The 17702-nt window shown below is 40.0% G+C and overlaps 1 protein-coding gene across 14 annotated transcripts in view; it reads right to left on the minus strand.

The window, feature by feature from the left end:
* BAZ2B (bromodomain adjacent to zinc finger domain 2B) overlaps nt 1-17702 on the minus strand; it is a 403884-nt gene that overhangs the window by 155330 nt on the left and 230852 nt on the right. For all 14 annotated transcript variants that reach the window (XM_063694870.1, XM_063694875.1, XM_063694874.1 and 11 more), the window contains one exon: nt 15251-15397. In XM_063694870.1, coding sequence (XP_063550940.1) covers nt 15251-15397 — 147 coding nt within the window. The remainder of the gene's footprint in view (nt 1-15250; nt 15398-17702) is intronic.

Raw genomic sequence — 17702 nt, forward strand, 5'->3', positions numbered from 1 at the left:
ATTTTTAAGAGAACTTAATTGACTTGAACATATTAACTTTCTCAAGTAACCTACTACTAAAATCCCAAATTAAAACTACAAAGTTCTACTAAAAAGTGAAGTAAAATAATATTCTGAAAATACTTGTGATCAAACCTTTCATTAAATAAACCCCACTGCAAAAAAGGCTAGACAGTTGAAAATTCAACAGCCTGAACAGGCGCGATGGCTCATGCCTGTAATCCCAGTATTTTGGGAGGCCGAGGTGGGCAGATCACTTGAGGTCAGGAGCTTGAGACCAACCTGGCCAACATGGTGAAACCCTGTCTCTACCAAAAATACAAAAATTATTCAGGCATGGTGGCATGTACCCAACTTCTTGGGAGGCTGAGGTGTGAGAATCACTTGAACCCAGGAGGCAGAGGTTGCAGTGAGCTGAGATTGCACCACTGCACTCCAGCCTGGACAACAGAGTGAGACCCTGTCTCAAAAAAAAAAAAAAAAAAAATTCAAGAGACTTTATTTAGGATGTATAGACGCCTACAACATTAACACATCAACTAAAAGAGAAAATCATGCTGTAATAGTTCAGAGTATAACATAAATACTCAAAGAAACTTTGGCTTTATCCACAAACCATCAAGAGCAGGCCTATCTCATTCCCTGATGATTCTCTACTAAGTATAAACTTAAGTCTTGGCTGTCTCTTAAGTTCTAGTTAAACCATAATTTTGACTTTCAGGTTTGTTTTTCATACATTGCCTCTTCAGTAATCTCAACTGATCTTTTAAATTCCTTATCCTGTAGCTTACAATGCCCATCCCCAACTAAAATCTGCATAGTCACTTGATTATTACCAGAGCAATGCACAGCACAGCTCAGAAAACTTATTAATCAGAGTTAATTATCATTTAAGTTTTAAGTCTTAGTCCTGTAAATTCATCTCTCCTTCCCTTCCTTTCTTCAGTAATTGTTTCTTATTATTATATATTTTGTGTCAGGCACTGACTGGATACATATTGGTAAAACAGATAAAGTCCTTGCCCTTTAAATGCAGAAGAATTGACAAATAAGTAAAACAACACCAAATGTCCAATTCTAAATTGTGAATAGTGCTATGGAGGAAATTATAGCTGCAGCAATTACCTAGAGACTATAATTAGAGGTCTAATTAAGGTCTGTATTAGTCAAGATGCTTCACAAAACAGAACCAACAGGATACACTAATTTATTATATACGATTTATTATAAGGAATTGAGATTATGGAGGCTGACCCAGGAAAGCTGGTGGTATAATTCTGAGAACTGAAGGGCTGATGGTGTAAGTCCCAGCCACGGAAGAAGACTGATGTCCTAGATCAATCAGTCAGGCAAAGAGAACTACTCCCCTCTTCCTCCATTTTTTTTCTTCTCTGCAGGTCCTCAATGGATTAGATGATGCCCACCTGGGGAGGACAATGTGCTCTACTCACTCCACTGATTCAATTGCTAAACACCCTTACAGACACACCCAGAAATAATGTTTTACCTGAGTACCCACGAGCCAGTCAAGGGGACACATCAAATTAATTATTATAATATCTCAGGATATCTAACCTGAGACAAAGCATGAGGAAGAATCAGCTTTATGAAGCTTTTCCAGACAGAGGGACAGCGTATTTGAAATTCTGAGTTGGGAAAGAATGTTTTGTATCTAAGAAGTAAAAGGTCAGGGAGGCTGAAAGATAAGGGGTCAGAATGAGAACAGTGCCAGATAAATTTGAGAAGGCAGGCAGGATTAGGTCATGGAGGGTGTGCAGCGTTATGTAAAAATTAAGTTGAAAGTACAAAATATCCAGCTCGATATGGCTAGGTGAAAAAGTTAATCTAATGACTCACATAACTCAAAAGCTTTTGGAAAAGGCTCATTGTAGAGATGAAGAAGCTAGACTGAAGGTTTACCAAGACCTAATTTATCTCTCCTCTTCTGGTTCTGCCTCCTCAGACGGGCCTTTCCCCCCAAGGTTTCTGGAGCAGGAAGCTGCGGGGGCCAGTGCAAGGGGAGGCATTTTTCCTCCCCCAGCACCAATAAAAATCCCAGAATGGAATCTCTTTGCTTTGATTAATTGACTTATGTTGTGTCCATTCCTTAACCAATCATTCTTGTCTAGGAAAGATGATATTTGGATTGGCTAGGCTGGGTCACATGCCACACATCTGTAGTGTCTTAGGAAAAAATTTTTTTTAATTAAGTGATTTATTTTGGGGTCGGAGACAACTGCTGGTAATGGTGGAGGAGTGAGGTGGTCGTATAAATCCTCCACAGAGAATAATTACTAAAATTGGGCTTTAAAAAACCCCCTGAAGATACTGGAAAGCATCCAAAAGCAGAAGAATGGCAGAGGAGAGTTTAGTCTGGACCAATGGTTAACAAGAAGTAAAAAGTATGACTTTGTAGCTTTCTGGTCTACTGCCTAAATCACATAGTTATAACTACAGATGATGGTCAAATAAAAAACAGCAGGCTTATCAACTAAAGGTGCAAGAGGTCAGAATTCAGACCTAAGGCAGCATCTCAAAATGTAAAGGGGAAATCTTGGTAGTGAGCAAACCACAGAAAGTATGAGACCCAAATTCAATTTAAACTATCCAAACGCCTAGCTGCAAGTATACTGTGCATGAATGAAAAAGGACTCCAGGGTCAGCACAAACTAGCTGGCAGAGAATGAAGATAAATCTACTCTTGAAAAGCAGAGCTGTATATAGCAGATCTGCTGGGTTTGATGTATTTATTTACTAAGTGCACTCCCTCATCATGATTATCTCAGGCGGCAGGAAGTACGAAGTGTCACAGCACTGAGCCCAAAGCTGGCAGAGCAACTGGAAATTAGGGGGTAATCTTAGAAGAAAAACAACAACAACAACAACAACAAAAACAAAACCCAAGAAAGAAACACAGAGGAAAGGAGACCCATCTCTGCCTAAATATTTTGCCAATCAAGAATTTTCACAGGTACAGAGGAGACCCAGAGGAGTCTAGCACGAAAAAGCAGAAGTGGGAAGCCAAAAGAATCATAGCACAAATATTATCAGTACATTTTCTAACCACAGTAAAACTAAAATGGATATCGATTTTAAAAACTAAACGTTAATGACTTCCAAACTACCCATCAGCCAAAGAAGAATTAACAAAGGAAAATGGAAAATATTTTTACTGGAATGGTAAGAAAATGACACATAAAACTTATGTGCCGCAGCTACAGCAGTAATTACAAGGGAAATTCATAGCATTAAATACATATATAAGAAAAGGACAAAGGTGCTAGATAAACGATCAAAGCTTCCCTCTAGAAAGTAGGAAAAGGCCTTGTGCGGTGGCTCACGTCTGTAATCCCAACACTTTGGGAGGCCGAGGCAGGTGGTTCACAAGGTCAGGAGTTCAAGACCAGCATGGCCAACACAGTGAAACCCCATCTCTACTAAAAATAAAAATATAAAAAAATTAGCTAGGTGTGGTGGCGGGTGCCTGTAATCACGTCTACTTGGGAGGCTGAGGCAGGAGAATCGCTTGAACACGGGAGGCAGAGGTTGCAGTGAGCTGAGATTGAGCCATTGCACTCAGCCCAGGCGTTATTTCAAGACTGTCTCAAAAAAAAAAAAAAAAAAAGTAGGGAAAAAGAGAAAATCATACCCATAGAAAAACAGAAGGAAATAATTAATGAGAGAAAAAAACAGAAAATTGAGAAAACTCAATGAAACCAAAAGCTTGTTCTTAAAAAAATCTGTAAAATTGAAAAACCTCTAGTCACTAAAAAGAAAAGACATGTTATGTATATCAACGATGAAAGAAAAAATATCTCTACCAATCATACAGACATTAAAAGAACGAGGTAATATCTGGAACAACTTTGGGCCCATACATTTAATGATGTAGACGAAATGAACGAATTCCTTGAAAGACATCAACCAAAGCTCACTCAAGGAGAAAAAGATATCCTGAATTGTTGTATACCTACATTTTTTACTTATTTTATTTATTTATTTATTTTTGAGACCGAGTCTCGCTCTGTCACCCAGGCTGGAGTGCAGTGGTACAATCTCGGCTCAATGCAACCTCTGCCTCCCAGGTTCAAGCAATTCCCCTGCCTCAGCCTCTCGAGTAGCTGGGATTACAGGTGCCCGCCACCATGCCTGGCTAATTTTTTGTATATATTTTTAGTAGAGACGCGGTTTCATCATGTTGGCAAGGCAGGTCTCGAACTCCTGACCTCAAGTGACCTGCCTGCCTCGGCCTCCCAAAGGGCTGGGATTACAGGCATGAGCCACCATGCCCGGCCTATACCTACATTTTAAAAGGGGAATTCATGATTTAGTATCTTACAACAACAACAACAACTTAAACAAACAAACAACCAAAACTCTCCAGGCCCAGATGTTTCACCAGTGAATTCTACCAAACATTTAGAGAAAAAATAATATCATTATATATTCTTTGAAAAACACAAGAGAGGCAGGAATCTTACCCACTCATTTCCAACAAATCAACTGCAAGAAAACTATAGACCAATAACCCCCATGAATACAGGTGCTAAATTCCTTAAGAAAATTTTAGCAAATCAAATTCAACAGTGCTTTATTTCTATACTTGCTTCCTGCAGGACCAACACTATTCTGAAAGGATAACCCACCATAACCAAGTGGGATTAATCCTTGAAATGCACGATTGGCTTAACTATAAAAAAATTAATCAACGTAATTTGCCAAAATAGCAAGTTAAAAGGAAAAAGCCATATGATCATTTCAATAAGTGCAGAAAATGCATGTGACAATATTTAATACCAATTCATAATAAAAAACTCTCAGCAAAGAACGAATAGAAGGGAACTGTCTCAGTAATTGCCAGGGCAGGGATGGAAGGAGGAATTTAACTTCAAAAAGATACAAGGCAACTTCCTGGAGTAATAAAATTGTCCTACAGCCTGGAGGTTACATGAATATATACATTTGTCAAAATTCATTAAAGTATACATTTAAAATGGTGAATTATATTGTACATAAATCACACCAAAATAAAGAAACTAAAAGTAGGAGGGTTTGCATGTGCAGCTTCACTCTGTTCTGAGAGGAACAGATAAAAGCAGGGCAAGCATAGAAGTGGAGAAGCCAGTTAGAAAGAACTGCAATGATATAGATGAGAGATTTTAGTGCAGACTAGGGCAGTGGTAGCGGAGACAGAAAGAAGTGTACAGACTCAAGCTTTATTTTGAAGGTAGAATCAACAGACTTTAGATGTGAGGGTGAAAGAGAAATGGATAAATCCAGAGATCACTATATTTATGGCTTAAGCTACTGGATGATTGTGGTATCATTTAATGATAGAGAATGTGAAGGAAACATGTTTTGGGAGAAAACCAAAAGTTTGTTTTTTGGATGTGTTAAATTTGTTAAGTTTGAGATGCCTATAAAACCTCTATGCAAAATGTATACGTTCAGGAGCTCAGAGAGAAAGTCTGGGCAGAGTCTTCCTATAGGTGTATTTAAACAAAAAGACAAGAGATAACAGGCCTCAGAATCAAGGCTTGGAAAATGCAAGCCTTGATTTATGAGTACAGGAATCTGGGGGGAAAAAAAAACTTAAGAAGGAGTTGTATAAAAAAATTTAGAGAAAAACTATGAGTAGTATAATGGAAGCTAAAAGGAAAGATTTTCAAGAAGAAGAGAGTGGTCAGCTATGTCAAATTCTGCTGAGGTTGAATGAGATGAGGCTAGAAAGATGACACTGCTGTGAGTTGGGATGTGTGTGAAAGACAAGAAGAAAGCATATGTAACTATCTCCTTTCAGAAGTTGGGCTGTGAACATTCTGGCAGAAAACAGGGCAATAGCCAGAAGAGTATTGGGATATAAAAATGGTTTGGGGGCCAGGCGCAGTGGCTCACATCTGTAATCCCAACACTTCGGGAGGCTGAAGCAAGAGGATCGCTTTAGCCCAGGAGTTTGAGACCAGTCTGGACAACAGAGTGAGTCTCTACAAAAAAAAAATTTTTTTAATTAGCTGTGCTTGCCTGTAGTCCCAGCTACTAAGGAGGCTGAGGTTGGGGGATTGCCTGAGCCTCAAAGGTTGAGACTGCAGTGAGCTGTGATCACACCACTGCACTCCAGCCAGACAAAGTGAGACTCTGTCTCCCCCTGGCTCCCCCTAAAAAGAAGGTGTTTTGTACATACTGCTTTTTTTAGGATGGGTGATACTAAGAGCATGCTTTTATACTGATGAACATGATCCAGTAGATAAAGAAGAATTAATGATAAAGTACAGAAGAAATAAGTACTGAAAAAGTCCTTTATAATCTTTAATAAAAAACCAATAGATATTTGCTATTGTCTGTGAAAGTTAACAGCCATATCACTTTGAGTTGAGCATTTATTCTATTTGGCTTAATTTATATTCTTACATAGAACAGGATTTCAAAGGAGATTTGTAATAAATATACATAAGCTACTAGATGCACTACTGAAATAGATTTTAAAGAAATGGGCTGTTGAAATGGGAATAAAGTTCATACACATGTATCAGAAAAGTTTATTACAATACAGAGCTGGGGAGATATGGCAGAGGAGCTATAATCAGATGAGTTCAAATGGGTAGATAATTGGTTCATTCAAGATTTGTTTCAACTTCTTTTTAGTGAGCATGGAATGTTTTTCCATTTGTTTTTCCATTTGTTTGTGTCCTCTCTTATTTCCTCGAGCAGTGGTTATAGTTCTCCTTGAAGAGGTCCTTCACATCCCTTGGAAAGTTGTATTCCTAGGTATTTTATTCTCTTTGTAACAATTGTGAATGGGAATTTACTCATGATTTGGCTGTTTGTCTATTATTGCTGTATAAAAATGCTTGTGATTTTTGCACATTGATTTTGTATCCTGAGACTTTGCTGAAGATGCTTATCAGCTTAAGGAGATTTTGGGCTGAGATGATATATACAATCAAGTCATCTGCAAACAGAGACAATTTGATTTCCTCTTTTCTACTGGAAATTTTCTATTCCTCTTTCCTCTATTGGAATACCCTTTATTTCTTTCTCTTGCCTGATGGCCCTGGCCAGAACTTTCAATACTATTTTGAATAGGAGTGGTGAGAGAGAGCATCTTTGTCTTGTGCCGGTTTTCAAAGGGAATGCTTCCAGCTTTAGCCCATTCAGTATGATATTGGCTGTGGGTCTGTAATAAATAGCTCTTATTATTTGGAGATATGTTCCATCAATACCTAGTTTATTGAGAGGTTTTAGCATGAAGGGGTGTTGAATTTTATCGCAGGCCTTTTCTGCATCTATTGAAATAATCGTGTGGATTTTGTCATTGTTTCTGTTTATGTGATGGATTACGTTTATTGATTTGTGTATGTTGAACCAGCCTTGCATCCCAGGGATGAAGCTGACTTGATCGTGGTGGATAAGCTTTTTGATGTGCTGCTGGATTCGATTTGCCAGTATTTTATTGAGGATTTTCGCATCAATGTTCATTAGGGATATTGGCCTGAAATTTTCTTTTTTTGTTGTGTCTCTGCCAGGTTTTGGTATCAGGATGATGCTGGCCTCATAAAATGAGTTAGGGAGAATTCCCTCTTTTTCTATTGTTTGGAATAGTTTCAGAAGGAATGGTACCAGCTCCTCTTTGTACCTCTGGTAGAATTCGGCTGTGAATCTGTCTGGTCCTGGGCTTCGTTTGGTTGGTAGACTATTAGTTACTGGCTCCTCTTGGTACCTCTGGTAGAAATTGGCTGTGAATCTGTCTGGTCCTGGGCTTCATTTGGTTGGTAGACTACTAGTTACTGCCTCAGTTTCAGAACTTGTTATTGGTCTATTCAGGGATTCGACTTCTTCCTGGTTTTGTCTTGGGAGGGTGTATGTGTTCAGGAATTTATCCATTTCTTTTAGATTTCTAGTTTATTTGCACAGAGGTGTTTATAGTACTCTCTGATGGTAGTTTGTATTTCTGTGGGATCAGTGGTGATATCCACTTTATCATTTTTATTGCATCTATTTGATTCTTCTCTCTATTTTTTATTAGTCTGGCTAGCAGTCTATCTATTTTGTTGATCTTTTCAAAAAACCAGCTCCTGGATTCATTGATTTTTTGAGGGTTTTTTTGTCTCTCTATCTCCTTCAGTTCTATTCTGATTTTAGTTATTTCCTGTATTCTGAGAGCTTTTGAATTTGTTTGCTCTTGCTTCTCTAGTTCTTTTAATTGTGATGTTAGGGTGTTGATTTTAGATCTTTCCCGCTTTCTTTTGTGGGCATTTAGTGCTATAAATTTCCCTCTAAACACTGCTTTAGCTGTGTCCCAGAGATTCTGGTACATTGTGTCTTTGTTCTCATTGGTTTCAAGGAACATCTTTATTTCTGCCTTCATTTCGTTATTTACCCGGTAGTCATTCAGGACCAGGTTATTCAGTTTCCATGCAGTTGTGTGGTTTTGAGTGAGTTTCTTAATCCTGAGTTCTAATTTGATTGCACTGTGGTCTGAGAGACTGTTTGTTATGATTTCTGTTCTTTTGCACTTGCTGAGGAGTGTTTTACTTCCAATTATGTGGTCAGCTTTAGAATAAGTGAGACGTGGTGCTAAGAAGACTCTATATTCTGTTGATTTGGGGTGGAGAGTTCTATAGATGTGTATTAGGTCTGCTTGGTCCACAGCTGAGTTCAAGTCCTGAATATCCTTGTTAATTTTCTGTTTTGGTGATCTAATACTGGAAGTGGCATGTTTAAGTCATCCACTGTTACTGTGTGGGAGTCTAATTCTCTTTGTAGGTCTCTAAGAACTTGCTTTATAAATGTGGGTGTGCCTGTATTGGATGCATATATATTTAGGATAGTTAGCTCTTCTTTTTGCATTGATCCCTTTACCATTATGTAATGCCCTTTTTTGTCTCCTTTGATCTTTGTTGGTTTAAAGTCTGTTTTATCAGAGAGCAGGATTGCAACCCCTGCTTTTTTTGCTTTCCATTTGCTTGGTAAATATTCCTCCATCCTTCTATTTTGAGCCTATGTGTGTCTTTGCCCATGAAATGGGGCTCCTGAATACAGCACATCCATGGGTCTTGACTCTTTATCCAATTTGCCAGTCTGTGTCCTTTAATTGGGGCATTTAGCCCATTTACATTTAAGGTTAATATTGTTATGTGTGAATTTCATCCTGTCATTATGACGCTAGTTGGTTATTTTGTCTGTTAGTTGGTGCAGTTTCTTCATAGTATTGATGGTCTTCACAATTTGGTGTGTTTTTGCAGTGGCTGGTACTGGTTATTCTTTTCCATGTTTAGTGCTTCCTTCAGGAGCTCTTGTAAGGCAGGGCTGGTGGTAACAAAATCTCTTAGCATTTGCTTGTCTGTAAAAGATTTATTTCTCCTTCGCTGTTGAAGCTCAGTTTGGCGGGGTATGAAATTCTGGATTGAAAATTCTTTTCTTTAAGAATGTTGAATATTGGCCCCCACTCTCTTCTGGCTTGTAGGGTTTCTGCAGAGAGATCTGCTGTTAGTCTGATGGGGTTCCCTTTGTGGGTAACCCGACCATTCTCTCTGGCTGCCCTTAACATTTTTTCTTTCATTTCAACCTTGGTGAATCTGACGATTATGTGTCTTGGGGTTGCTTTTCTTGAAGAGTATCTTTGTGTTCTCTGTATTTCCCGAATTTGAATGTTGGCCTGTCTTGCTAGCTTGGGGAAATTCTCCCGGGTAATATCCTGAAGAGTGTTTTCCAACTTGGTTCCATTCTCCTTGTCACTTTCAGGTACACCAGTCAAACATAGGTTTGGTCTTTTCACATAGTCCTATATTTCTTGGAGGCTTTGTTCTGTCCTTTCATTCTTTTTTCTCTAATCTTGTCTTCATGCTTTATTTCATTATGTTGGTTCAATCTCTGATATCCTTTCGTCTGCTTGATTGATTCGGCTATTGATACTTGTGTATGTTTCACAAAATTCTCATGCTGTGTTTTTCAGCTCCATCAGGTAATTTATGTTCTTCTCTAATCTGGTTATTCTAGTTAGCAATTCCTCTAACCTTTTTTCAAGGTTCTTAGCTTCATCGCATTGGTTTAGAACATGCTCCTTTAGCTCGGAGGAGTTTGTTATTACCCACCCTCTGAAGCCTACTTCTGTCAATTCATCAAACTCATTCTTCATCCAGTTTTGTTATCTTGCTGGATAGGAGATGTGATCCTTTGTAGGAGAAGAGGTGTTCTGGTTTTTGGAATTTTCAGCCCTTTTGCGCTGGTTTTTCCTCATCTTTGTGGATTTATCTACCTTTGGTCTTTGATGTTGTTGACTTTTGGATGGCGTTTCTGTGTAGACATCCTTTTTGTTGATATTGATGCTATTCCTTTCTGTTTGTTAGTTTTCCTTCTAACAGGCCCCTCTGCTACAGGTCTGCTGGAGGTCCACTCGAGACCCTGTTTTTCTAGGTATCACCAGTGGAGGCTGCAGAACAGCAAAGATTGCTGCCTGTTCCTTCCTCTGGAAGCTTTGTCCCAGAGAGGCACCTGCCAGATGCCAGCCGGAGCTCTCCTGCTTGAGGTGTCTGTCACTGCCGCTAGGAGGTGCCTCCCAGTCAGGATACACAGGGGTCAGGGACCCACTTGAGGAGGTAATCTGTCCCTTAGCAAAGCTCAAGCGCTGTGCTGGGAGATCTGCCACTCTCTTCAGAGCTGGCAGACAGGAATGTTTAAGTCTTTTGAAGCTATGCCCACAGCTGCACATTCCCCCAGGTGCTCTGTCCCAGGGGTATGGGAGTTTTATCTGTAAGCCCCTGACTGGGGCTGCTGTAAAAGGCTTTATTTTAAACATGGACTACAACACTGTGAAAGTTAAAAAAAAATTATTTTACCTACAAAATGAAAAAAACTCATGTTTTAGGTACTAAAAATATGTGTTAATAAATGACACATTTCTGGATAAATGGAATTATACTTTCATTCAATGTAAGCATCTCAATATAAATACTCTATACTCTTTTTTACTAGTAGCAAATAATGATTAAAAAAATGCATCCCCCCTCTCCCTCTCCCTCTCCCTCTCCCTCTCCCCACGGTCTCCCTCTCCCTCTCTTTCCACGGTCTCTCTCTGATGCCGAGCCGAAGGTGGACGGTACTGCTGCTATCTCAGCTCACTGCAACTTCCCTGCCTGATTCTCCTGCCTCAGCCTGCCGAGTGCCTGCGATGGCAGGCGCGCGCCGCCACGCCTGACTGGTTTTCGTATTTTTTGGTGGAGACGGGGTTTCGCTGTGTTGGCTGGGCTGGTCTCCAGCTCCTAACCGCGAGTGAGCTGCCAGCCTCGGCCTCCCAAGGTGCCGGGATTGCAGATGGAGTCTCGTTCACTCAGTGCTCAATGGTGCCCAGGCTGGAGTGCAGTGGCGTGATCTCGGCTTGCTGCAACCTCCACCTCCCAGCCGCCTGCCTTGGCCTCCCAAAGTGCCGAGATTGCAGCCTCTGCCCGGCCACCACCCTGTCTGGGAAGTGAGGAGCGTCTCTGCCTGGCCGCCCATCGTCTGGGATGTGGGGAGCCCCTCTGCCTGGCTGCCCAGTCTGGAAAGTGAGGAGCGTCTCTGCCCGGCCGCCATCCCATCTGGGAAGTGGGGAGCGTCTCTGCCCGGCCGCCCATCGTCTGAGATGTGGGGAGCACCTTTGTCCTGCCGCCCCGTCCGGGATGTGAGGAGCGTCTCTGCCCGGCCGCCCCGTCTGAGAAGTGAGGAGCCCCTCCACCCAGCAGCCACCCCGTCTGGGAAGTGAGGAGTGTCTCCGCCCGGCAGCCACCTCGTCCGGGAGGGAGCGGGGGGGTCAGCCCCCCCGCGCGGCCAGCCGCCCCGTCCGGGAGGGAGGTGGGGGGGTCAGCCCCCCGCCCGGCCAGCCGCCCTGTCCGGGAGGGAGGTGGGGGGATCAGCCCCCCGCCCGGCCAGCCGCCCTGTCCGGGAGGTGAGGGGCGCCTCTGCCCGGCCGCCCCTCCTGGGAAGTGAGGAGCCCCTCTGCCCGGCCAGCCGCCCCGTCCGGGAGGGAGGTGGGGGGGTCAGCCCCCCGCCCGGCCAGCCGCCCCGTCCGGGAGGGAGGTGGGGGGTCAGCCCCCCGCCTGGCCAGCCGCCCCATCCGGGAGGTGAGGGGCGCCTCTGCCCGGCTGCCCCTACTGGGAAGTGAGGAGCCCCTCTGCCCGGCCAGCCGCCCCGACCAGGAGGGAGGTGGGGGGGGGGTCAGCCCCCTGCCCGGCCACCCGCCCGGTCCAGGAGGTGAGGGGCGCCTCTGCCCGGCCGCCCCTACTGGGAAGTGAGGAGCCCCTCTGCCCGGCCACCACCCCGTCTGGGAGGTGTACCCAACAGCTCATTGAGAACGGGCCATGATGACAATGGCGGTTTTGTGGAATAGAAAGGGGGGAAAGGTGGAGAAAAGACTGAGAAATCGGATGGTTGCCGTGTCTGTGTAGAAAGAGGTAGACATGGGAGACTTTTCATTTTGTTCTGTACTAAGAAAAATTCTTCTGCCTTGGGATCCTGTTGATCTGTGACCTTACCCCCAACCCTGTGCTCTCTGAAACATGTGCTGTATCCACTCAGGGTTGAATGGATTAAGGGCGGTGCAAGATGTGCTTTGTTAAACAGATGCTTGAAGGCAGCATGCTCGTTAAGAGCCATCACCACTCCCTAATCTCAAGTACCCAGGGACACAAACACTGCGGAAGGCCGCAGGGCCCTCTGCCTAGGAAAACCAGAGACCTTTGTTCACTTGTTTATCTGCTGACCTTCCCTCCACTATTGTCCTATGACCCTGCCAAATCCCCCTCTGTGAGAAACACCCAAGAATGATCAATAAAAAAAAAAAAGGAAGAAAGAAAAAAAAAGTAATTAAATGATTCTCTAGTGAGAATTATTCTTATGGAAGATCAATTTAGTTATAAGAATGATGGAAACAAAAATATTTAAATGGAGAAACAAATACCACCTTCCTTCTAGAAGTCTACCAAACAAATTGCTGTAAGGAAAGTAGAGAAAACATGTACAATGTATATATCCAAAATAAAATTTGCAGCGAAATGAATGAAAGCACATTACAGATAAATAAACCAACCTGCAAGGTGAAAAAAAAAAAAAGAAAAAACAAAACAAAACAAACAAAAAAAAAACGCATCCCTTTCTAGATAAGGTTTCTAATGTTATTCAGCAACTCAGCATACTCCATCCCTTCTACAGCTTCCAACCATCCACTAACAAACAAAAAATAGTGCCCAACATATGACTCATGAGAACTGCAAGCAAATTCCAATGTCACTAATTCAGAAAACCAAGTGAGAAAAAAGTGTTCAGAAAACTCAGAATCTGTACTCAAGGATGCTATTGAAGCCTTCAAATAAGAAAAGACATTTCTTTAGGAATACTATGTATGTTAAAGACTAATTCAGAAATAAATAAGACAGCAGATTAGAATACACTGAAAGCTCACAACAAGGGAAAGAGAAAGAAGAGTTACAAAAAACAGGAAAATATAACTACACAAGTACAACTGTGTGCAATCATTTACACAAAGTTATCTAAGGTAAAAAGTCAATCATAGCATCGCTATTTTTGAGCACAGTATATCAACAGAGGCTTGGACACTTACAGTCCAGCCATCATTTTGCATATAAGGGAAATGTGAACAAACTTGTTAATTACTTGATGAAGACTGTACACAAGGTGGAGAAGTTATATTGATTTTTAAAAAATATATAGTGCGGCTGGGCGCGGTGGCTCACGCCTGTAATCCCAGCACTTTAGGAGGCCGAGGAGGGCGGATCATGAGGTCAGAACATCAAGACCATCCTGGCTAACACGGTGAAACCCCGTCTCTACTAAAAATACAAAAAATTGGCTAGGTGTGGTGGTGGGCACCTGCGGTCCCAGCTACTCGGGAGGCTGAGGCACAAGAATGGCGTGAACCCAGGTGGTGGAGCTTGCAGTGAGCCAAGATTGTGCCACTGCACTCCTGCCTGGGTGACAGTGCGAGACTCTGTCTCAAAAAAATTAAAAAAATATATATATATGTGTATATATATATATACATATATACACACATACACACACATATAGTGCTATTTTAGTTATTTTGTAATCCCTAAGAATATATTAGAAAATGGTTTGATCATAATATAATGACAGAATGACATCCTTTTTGTCATTCCATTGATTGGAAAAACAAAAATAAATGAAAACATTTATTTGACAATTTGCTAAGGTATTTTGTAAGCAAATATTACATATTTATGCATCACATTTATGCAAAAGTTTCCATTTTAATTCTGAATAAGAAAAATATCATTTAGTTTACTGCTTATAAACATGAAATAATGTATAAGATAAGAAATAGTTAAAGTTAAAATGTTTCCTACCGATAAATAAATGAGTTAATTAACTTTAGGTATTTAATAAAAGGAATGTATTCTACCACACCTTTGTAAAAGAACCAAGAGTGATTTTGGGAGGTGGTTAAAGATATCTTCTACCTAATTAAACAAAATTGAGGATATTTTCACGTTTGAAATAAAGCTCTCCTTAGTTTCACTCTTGTTGCCCAGGCTGGAATGCAATGGCGCAATCTCGGTTCACTGCAATCTCCATCTCCCGGGTTCAAGCGATTCTCCTGCCTTAGCCTCCTGAGTAGCCAGGATTACAGGCATGTGCCACCATGCCTGGCTAATTTTGTATTTTTAGTAGAGATGAGGTTTCCCCATGTTAGTCAGGCTGGTCTCGAACTCCTGACTTCAGCCTCCCAAAGTGCTGGGATTACAGGGTGAGCCACCGTGCTCAGCCAAATTTTATTCATGTTTAAGAAACTTGTTATGCTCTAAACTTTAAAAATATTTTCCATCAAGTAAATGATCTGCCTTAGTACACATCTGTGAACTGGAGCAGCTGGAGCTTACAAGGTCATTTCAAATACTGGAAGGAAATCTAGGGCAAAGTGTCTACCAAGGACTTCCTTCTATTTCTTTCCCTCTTGGGCCTATTGTTTTAAAAGACTTCATTAATTTATCAATTAAAATGATAAAACAAATTAAGATATCAAGATTTAACTCTCAAAGACAATTCCTAGGAAGTATAGAATAACCAGTGCTATCCCAGCGTAAAATCCTGAAAAAGCAAAAAGACTAGGTGTTTAACCTAGCTTTTATTCAACAGGTCAATGCAAGTCATGAGAACATTTTATTCAGTGCTCAATAAAATATTATGCAAATTATTAAAAGAATGGCATTCTAAAATTGAGTTTAAAAAGGGTATTCACCACATGGGTTGATTGTAGAGCTAAGTGAAGCAACTCCAGTGGAAAGGCCACCTTTTGAAACTACTGAAGCCACAGAAGGTGTCGAAGATGAAGTTGGTGTAGTAGAGGAGGCTGCTGAGGATGGTAACCGTTCTCCAGACTCCATATCTATGAGAGGGGAAAATGTTAATTCTCAGTATCAGATAAAAAATTTTTTCAAACGAATTCAACATAGTTAAACTTTTTGTATACTTTTAAAAATATAAAATAAATTTCTAAATACATGTTCTTTGGAAAGAGAAAATATGGAGTAGATAAAAACAATATAATTTAAAATACCAACTTATGGAATAAGTTTAAGTATACCAAATCCTCTTGAGTTTTCTTATACCCCCCAAATTAATAGTGGTTTGAATATAGTAATTTCACACAAAATGCGTGTTGCCACAACCATAAATTAACATGTTATATTCGTCTTATTCATCCCAAATTACCTCACATCGGTTCACTTGCAACAGAATTCCTATGTTACCTTAATGAATAATTTAAAAAAAACACCACCACATTTGAATGGTCTGCACCCTTATCTTCTAAATACAGATAGCAATATACTTGTAGCTCTTAAGTGTCCAAGAATCTGGCCTGGGAATCCCCCCATACCCCTCAAAACAGGCAAATACATTTCAGAGTTTAACTTGAGGCAAGTTTAAACCATGATTTCAAAATGGCCTTAGTTGTGACCCATTTAAAATGACAAAAGCACTTCTAATCATCTTTATTAATTTGTTGGGCTTTGTGGTTGTAGCCTTGCATTGGTTTTATTGCAATAACTAATGCTGATATTAAAAATTTGGAATATAATGGGCATTTTATATTCATTTTAATACCCTATGCATGCACTGATCCCACAATCAAGCAAGAAAGTCATTAAATTCACAGATGCTTTAAAGAGAACACGATCTACAATAAGAAAAAAGATACTGCTTGCCTATAAATGAATTTATGATCAGCCACATGAAAACTCTCACCATTTAAATAATGTAACTACAGAAAGATTTCTGTATTGAATTCTACAGGCAACTCACAGAAGAACTGTATATTTACTAAGAAAAATAGTTGGATTTCATTTAAAAAATTGACTAATTAAAATAATGCAAGGCTAGTGTTTGCCTAATTGTTGATTGAATCCATAAAGTATGTAGATAATTTTTCTCATAAGATAGATACATATGGGGAAGATAATCTTAAATTGACATGCAACATCATTAGAAAGACCATTTCAATGAGCTTTCTAATCATATAGAATTCAAAAACTTCTCTTCATATTCTAGTATTGCTGTAAATCACTTCCATAAATGACAGTACTGCTATGATGAGTCTGTCCATATTCTTACAGAATTTGTATTTCTCTTTATCAGCATTCATCATGGGAAAGGCATAGTTGCTACTGATGGCTGCATGCAACTAATGTTTAAAGAGTAGGTTTTGGGTCAGCAACAGTAACTAATGAACTCTGAGACATGTGGCTGTCTGATGGTAAGGCCCATAAAAATTATTTTTACCAAGTCTAATTTCACTAAATACAAAAAATATGGACTCTTTACCTAGAAGAGAGTTTAGGAAAAAGCTATTTTTTCTTTATAGCTGGTAACCTCATTGTCTTCAAGAATTCTATTTGCTACGTAAATATACTATGTAAAAAAAATAATGGAAGGGGTTTAAAAAAAATTGCCTTTGTACTCCACAGCAGAAGTAATTTGGTGACATAATAAGATAAGCACTTTAGCTGAGTACTTGGCATATAAGAGCTCAATATAAAATAGTCATTAACTTTTTATAGGATAATATGCTATGAATATAGGTATTTCTTATTGTTGATAAAACCTGATTCAGGACTAAAGTAAGGAAAACAAGAAGGCAAAAGAAGTAGTCTTGTATACATACTGCTTAATGGATATTACTTTCCCTGAAGAATTAATCTGAATAATTATTTAAATAAACGTACATGCACAAATGTGTGTGTGCGTGCACACACACACACACTCACAGATAAAGTATCATTAGGTAAAGTGATATATACAACGCTGTTTGCTACAGTATTGCTTAGAAAACAAAATTTAAACCTGGCAATGAGAGTAGAACTAGAGCTAGTAGTATAAGGCTGGGGCCTTTTTTAGTTTCAGTAAAGGTGTAATTTTTTTTCTTCTATTTCTGGTTCTTTTTGCTCATTTAAGTAAGAAGGGGCTTAACTTCTTAAAAACATATGCTTATGTAACCATTTTCCTTAGCAGCTCTATTATAGACATTATTCATGTATTATTTTATTTCAGCTATATTTATACTAGATATTTTTAGCCTAAGATTTATTAGCTGGCTGAGTAGTCTTCTTGCATGTAAAGTACTAATTCTCTCATACTGGTCTTAAGTAGTTGTTGTTTTTAATAGGCATTTCTTAGTTCTAATAACCAAAAAT

This window comes from Gorilla gorilla, chromosome 11 (assembly GCF_029281585.2).
Source record: "Gorilla gorilla gorilla isolate KB3781 chromosome 11, NHGRI_mGorGor1-v2.1_pri, whole genome shotgun sequence".
In the NCBI taxonomy this organism is placed as follows: domain Eukaryota; kingdom Metazoa; phylum Chordata; class Mammalia; order Primates; family Hominidae; genus Gorilla; species Gorilla gorilla.